Source organism: Nicotiana tomentosiformis, chromosome 9, assembly GCF_000390325.3.
Source record: "Nicotiana tomentosiformis chromosome 9, ASM39032v3, whole genome shotgun sequence".
NCBI lineage: Eukaryota > Viridiplantae > Streptophyta > Magnoliopsida > Solanales > Solanaceae > Nicotiana > Nicotiana tomentosiformis.
In genome coordinates this window covers 57760719-57771096 of record NC_090820.1, presented here as the reverse complement: position 1 = coordinate 57771096, position 10378 = coordinate 57760719, and the positions used below count along the sequence as shown (strand labels likewise).

The following is a 10378-nucleotide window of genomic DNA, read 5'->3' as shown; positions in this document are numbered from 1 at the left end:
TGGCATATCCAGATAATAAGCAAAGTATGATGAGATATATGAATAAGTAGAGCTAGGATCAAACAATACCGAAGCATCCCTGTGGCACACATAAACAATACCTGTAATAACAACATCAGAAGTGACAGCCTCAGGCATCCCTAGGAATGCATAACATCTAGCCTGACCCCTACTAGACTGAGCTCTACCTCTAGAATGATCACGTCCTGGATAACCTCTACCCCGGGCTGGCTAAGTGGGTGGTGCAGCAACTGGCGCAGGAATCATAGTCTGACCTCCCTATTGCCCTGAACCTATACAAAAATGGGGGCAATATTTCCTGACGTGCCCCAAGTATCCACACTCATAGCAACCTCTAACTGAAAATGACTGTGGGGCCTGAGTCGAACCGTGTGAACTAGAATATCCACCACAAGAACCCGGTACAGATGAACCCTGAATAACTGGAGCACGATGAGAACTCTGCGCTGGAAGTGCATTGAATAAAGACTGCATAAAAAATCCTCGATTGGGTGGTGGTGCATGATAAGCTGGCCTACTAGAGTGGCCTCTCCCAAATCTAGCTCGGCCACCAGATGAGGCATCACTGAAGCTACCTGACTGTCGGGACCTCTTATCCCTACCCTGTATTATCTCTCTAGTCTCACTGTAGATGCACTCAATACGATATGCTATCTCCACAACCTGGTGAAATAAAGTCTCGATATATGCCTCTCCATCCATAGCAAAGCGAATACCATGGTGAAGACCATCAATGAATCTCCCTACTCTCCCCTCCTCAGTGGAAATTGAAATAGCAGCATGATGAGACAATTCTATAAACCTCATCTTATAATTAGTAATTAACATCTGACCCTGCCGAAGATGCTCAAGCTGCCGCCTCAACTCATATCTCATGGTGCGGGGCAACAACTATCCAAAAAGACATTAGAGAACTGATCCCAAGTAAAGGAGGGGAATCAACTTCTCTGCTCTACTCATAGGTCTGTCACTATTTCTTGGCTGGACCTATAGGCTAAAACACGGTTAAATACACTCCATTGGACTTCACGAGTCCGGAATCTCATAGAAACCATCAAGGAAATCTTGTGGATCTACTGTAGGAGTACCGTCAAAACGCGAAGGGTCCATCCTCCAGAACCTCTTCAACCTCCATCCTCCTTATCAGCGGACAAAGCATGCTCAATAGTTGGTGGGACAACAACTACTAGCTGCGGTGCAATAACTGGAACCACTCTCGGTGATTGGAAACCCGGATCAATCTGATCGGGGGTATGAGGTGATAGAGTTTGTGCTCTGCCCCCTACCTGAGAAGTAGCCGGTGCAGGGTTTGCTCATCTACTAGAGTTACTAGTGGCTCCACAGAAGGTGCCCTGACACGCCCTCTAGCTGGGGCATGTGATCCACCTCTAGTCGTGCCCCTACCCCTGCGTCTCGCGGCTACGGCTCTAGGGACAGGCTCCAGATCGACATATGATGCACGAGTCCTCACCATATGTGAGAGAATAAAATGCAAAGTTTAGACTCGGATCAACCAAATCGCTTGATATGGAATGAAAGAAAAGGGAACTTTTTCCTAATGCCCTATAACCTCTTGAAGATAAGTACAAATGTCTCCATACCGATCCGCAATAATCTACTAGGCCTGCTCATGACTCGTGAGACCTATATGAACCTAGTGCTCTGATACCAAGCTATCACGACCCAAAATCCCACCAGAGTCGTGATGACGCCTAATACCATTTGCTACGTAAGACAACAATAGATATACAAAATTAAACTTCAACAATGATAAGAAATAGTCTCAAATATTGTAATAGTTTAATTAACTGAAGTCATAATGACAATGCAACTTAAACCACCAAAAATCTAGTGTCACCGAGTGCATGAGCTCAATAGAGTACTAAATACAAGTTCTGAACAAAATATAATATTGTTTGAAAGACTAAATAGTAATAACATAAGATAAAGGATGGGACTTTAACACATGCGAACAAAATAGCACTGCTACCTAGAAATCTCCAAGTATATCCAGATATATAGCTCACTAGCAATCACCGCTGTGAGCAACACCTGGATTTGCACATAAAGTGTAGAGTGTAATATGAGTATAAACAACCCCATGTACTCAATAAGTAGCAAGCCTAACCTCGAAAAACGAAGTGGCAAGGTTGGAAAAGTCCGATACTGTAACGACCAGACCGGTCGTTTTGAGCTTTAGTATTTTGTTTGGCAGTTTGAAACCTTGAGTAGCTTCTTGTTGATGACCAATTTTGAATCTTCCTTTTTAAAATAATAATTTTAACGCTTATTGATCGACTATAATGTAATAAGGTATTTTAAAATTATTATTCAAATTATCTATTTTTTCGAAAATATAAATAATATAATAAGTAAAATATAGTAGTGATAATAATTATTAATATTAATTGGCTTGTAATATAATATATTCGTTAGTTGTACTTTTATGTTTTATTAGATTTAAATAAGTTTAATTAATTTAATTATGATATCGGGGTTAAGATTTAAAATAGGCTACAATTGCAATTGGTGGATTTTAATTAAAATGGCCGAAAGATAAATTTTAATTTCAGCCTACTTCTTCCAATACCCAATCCACTTGGCCCAAACACCAGCCCACAACACACTGGACCCGTCCAAGCCCACACTATCCTTTCCTCTTTTGCAGTCTGCGTCATCTCCTTTCCACCAATCCAATTCTACCACATCATCCCTTTAAAGCCTCTCACAAAACAAACACAATGTGCTTGGACAATTGATCAAATTCATCAACGGTCTAGATTAATTGCGCCTTTTCCCCTTTAATTTTAATCTCTTCTGCTTTTATCTCAACCGTTGGATCGAAGTGATCCAACACCCCGTTTAATCTCCAATTGTTATTTCTCTTTTATTTTTAGACCAAAATTTCTGAGCCGTTAGGAGGGCTATGATTTAAAGGGGATCATCGTTACCATTAGGAATACTGAAGCAGCAAGGACAACTCCTCGGATGGACCTATTAATCACTGTGCAACTAAAGTCACCAGTAATGGTCTAGACATATCAACCATGGCCCACCACAACTGTCAAATGGGATTGGAATCATGAGTATAAGGCAGTTCCGTGGACCTATCAGCCAAAAGGAAAAGGAAAAATGACAGAAACTGTGGCCGCTCATGGGATGACTCGATCTGGGAAATGCTATACTCCTGAACAATTGAATCGAGGAAATTCAAATAGAGAACATAACCAGAAGAGGAATATAGCTGATCCAGAGGCAATAGAGTTCTAGAGGAAGATGTCGGTTAAGGAGTACTCTGTAGAGGAACAATTGAGAAAAACCACTGCGTACATAGCAATCATTGATTTGTTGATGAGTTATGACAACCACAGGGATGCCTTGGTAAAAGTATTAAGTGGAGTAAGCGTTCCAGGAAATACCACAAGTGAGGCACTGACAACAACTATTGGGAAGCTGGTACATGCAAATAAGATCTCTTTTCGAAAGTGTTTAACCAAAAATAGATTTATTGGTCAAAATCAATATTTAGAAGAAAACAGGTTACTGATAACCAATATTTACTTCACTTTCCCAATAACCTTAGGAGAAACAAAAAAAAAATAATGAATATGGTTAGCAAAGAAAAATAAGGAATGAACTGATAGTCACTCCCTAAAATCAAGGCTGAAAACTTGAGGTGTAAAGCAAAGAATTATAGTATGTATTTCAGTAATAATCGTAACCTGTTCTTACGAATAAAATTCTTATCCTTATATAGGAGCATATAATCATAACGGTTCTCATACTTAATTTGGACTAATTAATGACAATAATTGTATTGATTGCCCATTACCATAGATAACCGTAACTGGCATATTTATGACTAAAGATTCCTTATAACTGCTCCGATTCCCCTTCCTTATTTACTTATGGTTAGTGTATCTTCCCTTCTTTGCAACCTTCATTAACTTCATTCCCATTTCTCCTTTGACAACTGTCAAACCCGGTTCTTTTCTCTTATGCTACCCCGTGGGTGATTCTCCAGTACCTTCCTTGCATTCTTAATTCAGTTAGTTGAGAGTGCCACTTGTCACTATATCGACGTTCCACGCGCCATGCCTCATCAGCTTACTGATGTTCCACGTGTCATGTCTTTTTTCCATCAATACAGATAGTCCCCCCACTTTCCGAATATTCTCAACTGAATATTCGGGAAGTGGTAAGCTTATATGGCGTGAATTCCTTGCCGCCGTTTCTCGAGTATCATCATGTCTCTTTCAGAATTGATGTGACATTTGTTATATATATTTAATGTCCATACCACGTGGTTTCTTACGATTGGCTCTGCAGTTTTTCAGTACCTTTTAGGTTTATTTTTCTGCGGCTGTGTTAGTCACGAAGTGACGGTTCCATTATGATGCCTCATAATGACCAATTTTAATGACGATTGTATCTTCTTATAAATACTTCATTATTTTTGATTTCTTGGAGTCTTCCTTCTTTAGTATCCATTACATTACTCATTATTTATATTTCTGTATCCTTTCTTCTGTATTGCCTTGGATAATCATGTCTTTGACAATGCCAGATCCTCACAAAGTTGTTATTGTTGATGAACTTGCTCCTTTTACTGCCCCTACTAGGAGTAGGAGAGGTGATAGACTTCGTAGCCTTGGTTCATTATCTAATCGTGGTTCCTCTTCTCAAAGTAGTTCTACTAGGACATCTTCTTTTAGACCTAGGGCTCCTCTAACCCCCAAATCGTCTTCTAGGAATAAAGATTTAAATGAACCTGTGCGTGAACCAACATTTGCAGAGATTGTTTCTCAAGAATTTTCTTTTGTAACTGGCCGTGAAACCATGAGAAACCAAGTCTCTTCTATAGCTTCCCTCAACCCTGCTGAACTTTACCCGAGTTTAATCACTACCGGTCTTTTTTCCTTGGTTCGACGAGAGTGTCATTAGAAACCGGATTTCCCAGTGTTAGTCCCGGGTGCAAACCAGAGAATCACCTCTTATCATGCCAGTTACTCTTTTGTTTATACCTACCCTTTTACTTTAGGGTTCAAGCCTCATATTGATCCAGTAATCATTGTATTTTGTCGTTACTTCAACGTGTGTCTTGGCCAGATTGGCCCCATTATGTGGAGGGTTGTTGCATGCCTTCGTTATTTGTCGAATCTGGTCTCCTCATATGCGTCCCTAATGTTTCACCCTGTTCAGCCTCATATGCGCGCCCAATGTACGCCTAGTGCACGGCCGCGCACGTGGGTGGCGTTCTGTTGGGAATTTGGGAAAACGTAAAACATGAAAGTTGTATCCCTTTTAAACATCTTTCCAATGATATATTGTGGATCCCAAATGGAGCCTTGAGCGAAAGGTTATGTGCATTTTACTGAACACTATGCAATATGCCTTCTCGATTCTTCTTTTCATTGCACTATCATCCGTTGATTCCCGAACTGGATCCCAACTTAATCCTTGGACTTTTACACAGACTTCAAAACTCCATAATAGCTTGAATTCATTCCATAACATCTACATTGATTGGAATCACTCCTACAAGGCATAAAATACATAATTAGTGTAAAACACTAGCGATTAAAGTTCCAACTCAATTAAAGTGCAGTTAATTAGAGTGCGATAAACGACTAAAAGATGAGATTATAGCCTACCATCATATCACCTGAGATGAGTGTGCATTTTAGATGCTTGACTGGCATTATGGTAATCGCCTGGTTGATCGACTGCTGATGTTCAGATTTTGTGATGTGGCATAGAAGAATTATGGAAGTATTTCTCGTGAGATGATTGTCTATGAGGGATGTGTCAGTATTTAAGTAGTGGAGTTGGGATCGAATATGGAGATTCTTGCATTCTTAGAATTTGAAGACTGGGAGTTCTCAGAGGCAGATTGTCCTTGGTTGTGGACGGTTAATGTCATGCCCCGACCACGGGGAGCACGACCGATGCTCAACTAAGATACCTCGGTTGATCAAGCATGCACAATGACATCTACCAAATTCACCCATGAATAAAGAGAAGATACATTTCATTAATTAGACAGTAAGAGATCATGTGAATAACACCAGTTCATTTCCACTAGTTACGTCATTAACAAGTCTCCAAAATAGTACACTATACGTTCGTAGTTGAAGTGGAACATGTGATACTGTAAGGCCCCATGAAATTTTACCTAAAACCCGGGGTTTCTTGATGTCTGGGTGAACTTATGCATTGATTATTGTAGAAGCTCGGACCTTTTGGGTTGAACAGTGCGTTGGGGAGTTGACGAAATCGTTTTGGAGACTATAGTATTTTTGCGGTCTACTATGCGACCACATAATCATTCTGCGGGCCGCAGATCGGCTGCAGAGTGAAGCAGAAACTTGACCTAAATTTTGAGGACCATTATGCGGTCCATTATGAGGCAGTATTACCATTTTGTAGGCCGTAGATCCCATCACAGAATCAACATGAGAAATTTTGGAAGGAGGTTCTGCGGTCCATTATGCAATCGCAGAATTGGTCTACGGACCGATCGCAGAATGAGGTAGAATTGCCCTGTTCCAGAGGGAAATTGTGCGGTCCATTTTGCGGACTGCAGAAGCATTATACGATCGCATATGCGACCGCAAATCTGTGTCAGGGCTTCAATACTTCTAATTTTTGACCCGACCCTATTTAGATATATTGAAGTAGAGGGACTCTTTTGAAGCAAAAAACTGATATTTTAGATAGAAGTTAGAGTGCTCTAGAGAGAGGGGAAACCCTAGGCTAATTGTTCATCAATCATTGATCAAGACTTGGAGAATTCACAAGCAAAACTCACAAGGTTTTCATCCAAGAGGTAAGGTTCAAACCCTAGTCCTCAATTTTGAGTTTGGGTATAAGATGGGTAATTTGGAAATATGATTTTTGGGTATGAGAGTTGTTATTTATGCATGCATGTGGCTATGAGGATGGTGAGGAGGTAATTGAATTAGTATGGGTAAACTCTTGGTGTTGAATCAGTTGTGGAGTGAAGAAAATCTCGTGGAAGAACCTTGTAATCAAATTTGCACACCTAGTGTTTGATAAAATGCTTCAATGAGCTGAAACCATGAATATCTTCCTAATTTATGTTCAGTTTTGTTATGTCTCAAAATACATTGAAGTTGCTAGGATTTCCGGAACGTTATATTAATTTAAGGAAAACTCAAAGCAAGTTATGAAGGCTAAACTCTTTTTATGGTATTGGAATTCCTGTATTATTATGAAACTCCATCGTGTAAAGTTCGGACATGGAATGCTATGGATGTGGAGTATTCAAACTAGTAGAATTGATTCCCGATTGGCATAATGTGTTAGAACCCTCGTGTGTTAATGATTCTTTATTTTTGACTTAATCATGTTATACCTCTTCGGGGAGAAGATCTTGTATGAAATCAATGTGATTAAACACTTATTTCTCATATGATGAAATTTTATGAATTTACACTTGCTAAGGCCAAAGGTGCCAAACAGTTGATTAAAAGAGAACTCTTTTGTACATATTATTATCATTTTGGGAACTCGAGCTGTGGCATTGTGATTACACCTCCACCCGCATACGTTGGGGTGAGGCAGCGAGGCTGATTTGTGTAGAGCTGTGGTATTGTGATTACACTTCCACCCGCATATGTTGGGGTGAGGTGGCGTGGACTCTTTGTATATAGTTGTGGTATTATGAATACACCTCCACCTGCATACATTGGGGTCAGGTGGCGGGGGTGCTTTATGTAGAGTTTCTGGTATTGTGATTGCACCTCCACCCACATACATTGGGGTGAGGCGGCAATGCCTCTCTATCTAAAGGTAGTTGTAGAGGATTCTCGACTTGGAATTTATAATGTTATTGGAAGTTCTTAATAAATCTGTTTTGACTTGTATGGCTATCTAAGCCCTATTATTGTTACCATGATTCATCATATTCATGTTGTATTTCCAAGTCCTTGAATGGATGTTTTGGTTTTCATACTAGTACTATTCGACATGTACTAATGTCCTTTTTGCCGGGGGCGCTATATCTTTAATGGATGCAGGTGGTTCCACAGTGGGAGACATCGACCAGTGATAGCGGTACACTCTTTTCCCAGCTGACTTGGTGAGCCCCACTTCATTCCGAGGTTGTGCATCCTTTGTTCCGTGTGTAGTATGTTTTGAGGTATATCCGGAGGCTTATTGCCGGCACTATCATTGTACTATTTTATATCTAGTAGAGGCTCCGTAGACATAGTGTGGGTTGTGTATTGTTATTGGGAAAGTCAAGAGAGTAATGTCATATGTGTATTACATGTTTGACTTCAAACTATGAAAGTGTATGTATTTTGAAACTATATAAATGAAGTAACTAATGGTGATGGAACTTGTGTTGTTCATGAACCCTCGTGGTAATAATTAATGAAGTTTGTATTCTCTTTATTTATGGGCGAGTTGGGTAGAAGGTAATCTAGAAAGCTTGCTCGGCCGGGTTGTTTCGGTTGAGGGCCGGTCGTGCTCCCCGAGGTCGGGGCATGATAGATACAATTACAACAATTTTAGTTTAACTTTTCCAAAACAAGATACAACCCACACTATGTCTACGGAGCCTCTAACAGAAACAAAAGAGTGCTACGATAGTGCTGGCAACAAGGCCCTGACTATACCTCAAAATGCTATGTACAAAGGACAAGAGATACAGGACCTCGAAGTGAAGTGGGGCTCACCAAGTTAGCTGAGGAGAGGGTGTGCTTCTATCACTAATCAATACCACCTGCTATAGAACAACTTACATCCATTAAAGATGCAACGCTCTCGGCAAAAGATACGTTAGTACATATGGAATAGTACTAGTATGTAAAACTAAACACCCTCTCAATAGAACGAGTAACAATAAATGGAGAAGGAAACATGAAATCAATAAGAGAATCAAATAGTATCAAGGTGTCCAGTTAGGGGAAGGTAAATTTTAAATAAGTTTCAATATTTTTAGGTTGGGAGATCTTTAGTAACGATATACCACCGTGCTTTTAGCACGGAGTCTGATCTCAGCCCGATCGGCTAAGACGTCTCACCCCAAGCCATCCACTCACAATACCACCATGTGTATGGCATGACATCCGATCTCGTCCCGATCGTCTAAGCCGTCTCACCACAATGTCATATGGGTCGACATCACATCACATCTGGCTAGCAATAATCTCATCCCATTTAAGGGGAAACATCTCAACACATCAATCCCATCCCATATAAGGGGAAAGAATCTCAACACATTAACACGGGGATTTACCCCTCAATCACTCCTACACCGCCACGCATAGTTTCGGGGTTAAGTTATTTCGACCTACCCTTACTCGGTGGCTAAACGATACTTTCAAAGCATTTATTTTTTAAAGGATTTACCACTCATTTTATAATCTTTACATATCATTCATTTCATTGGCACCAATAGCCATAATGCAATATCATTCTTGGCACGTTGGCCTTATTTCATATTTCATACTCCCTTCTTTCACTTTCAAATATCATCATGGGTCATCAACAACAAGGCTTTCCAAATTAAGTCTTTAAATACACATGTGAGTAAATAAGAGTCTTAGGCACATAGAGATTTCTTACACAATTTGGCAAAATAACTTCAATTTGGGCTTGAACTTGAAGTCACAACATTCTAATACATAACTCATACTTTGAACACGCTCCCGAAAAATAACATAATATGACAAAAATATCTGGAACACATTTTGAACATATATATATATATATATATATATATATGAATTTGGTGCTGGAGTGCCTCGAGCTAGAGGAGGTGCTGCTGATGTAGTGGCTGCAGAACTGGCTGGGTGTGCCGTACCCCTGCCCACACTCTGGCGGGACGAACGACAATCCCTCTAAATGTGAACCTTGATACCGCACCCGTAGCATATGGTCTGGTCCATGAAGCAGGCCCCGAAATGCATCTTCCCACACCTAGGGCATGTGGGCCTCTCTGCTGTTGAAATCTCCTTCTAGGCCAACCCTACTGGTGGGGTCCCTTGTTGCCCTAACTGGGCCTGAAATGACTCCACTGCTGCTGACGGGGACCTGATGGTGATGCACTAACCGAAGACTGAGCAAAGAACTGAGATGGCCCTGACGACCCTCCCGCAGACCGGGCCTTGTTGCTACCCTTTCGCTCTATTCTGTTCTTCAATTTGCGGGTCTATGTGGCTTGAACAAATGCCACCATCTTACCATAGTTCATACCATAATTCAAGGCAGTTGTAGCAGCCTCATTAATAACTAAGGGGCTGAGGCCCTATATAAACCGGCACACTCTTGCCTCCATAGTGGGCACCATGTAGATAGAATATGATACTCACACACTCATGCTACC

The 10378-nt window shown here is 40.6% G+C and overlaps 1 protein-coding gene across 1 annotated transcript; it reads right to left on the bottom strand.

Annotated features, from left to right (window-relative positions):
• Positions 1-279: 279 nt before the first annotated feature.
• On the bottom strand, positions 280-897 carry LOC138898842 (uncharacterized). Its single transcript, XM_070184948.1, has one exon. It carries the CDS (start codon positions 895-897, stop codon positions 280-282), a length of 618 nt encoding a protein of 205 aa, XP_070041049.1.
• Between the last annotated feature and the right edge of the window lie 9481 nt (positions 898-10378).

Coding starts and splice junctions, on each gene's coding strand:
- LOC138898842 (XM_070184948.1), bottom strand. CDS start 897: ATGAGATATGAGTTGAGGCGGCAGCTTGAGCATCTTCGGCAGGGTCAG.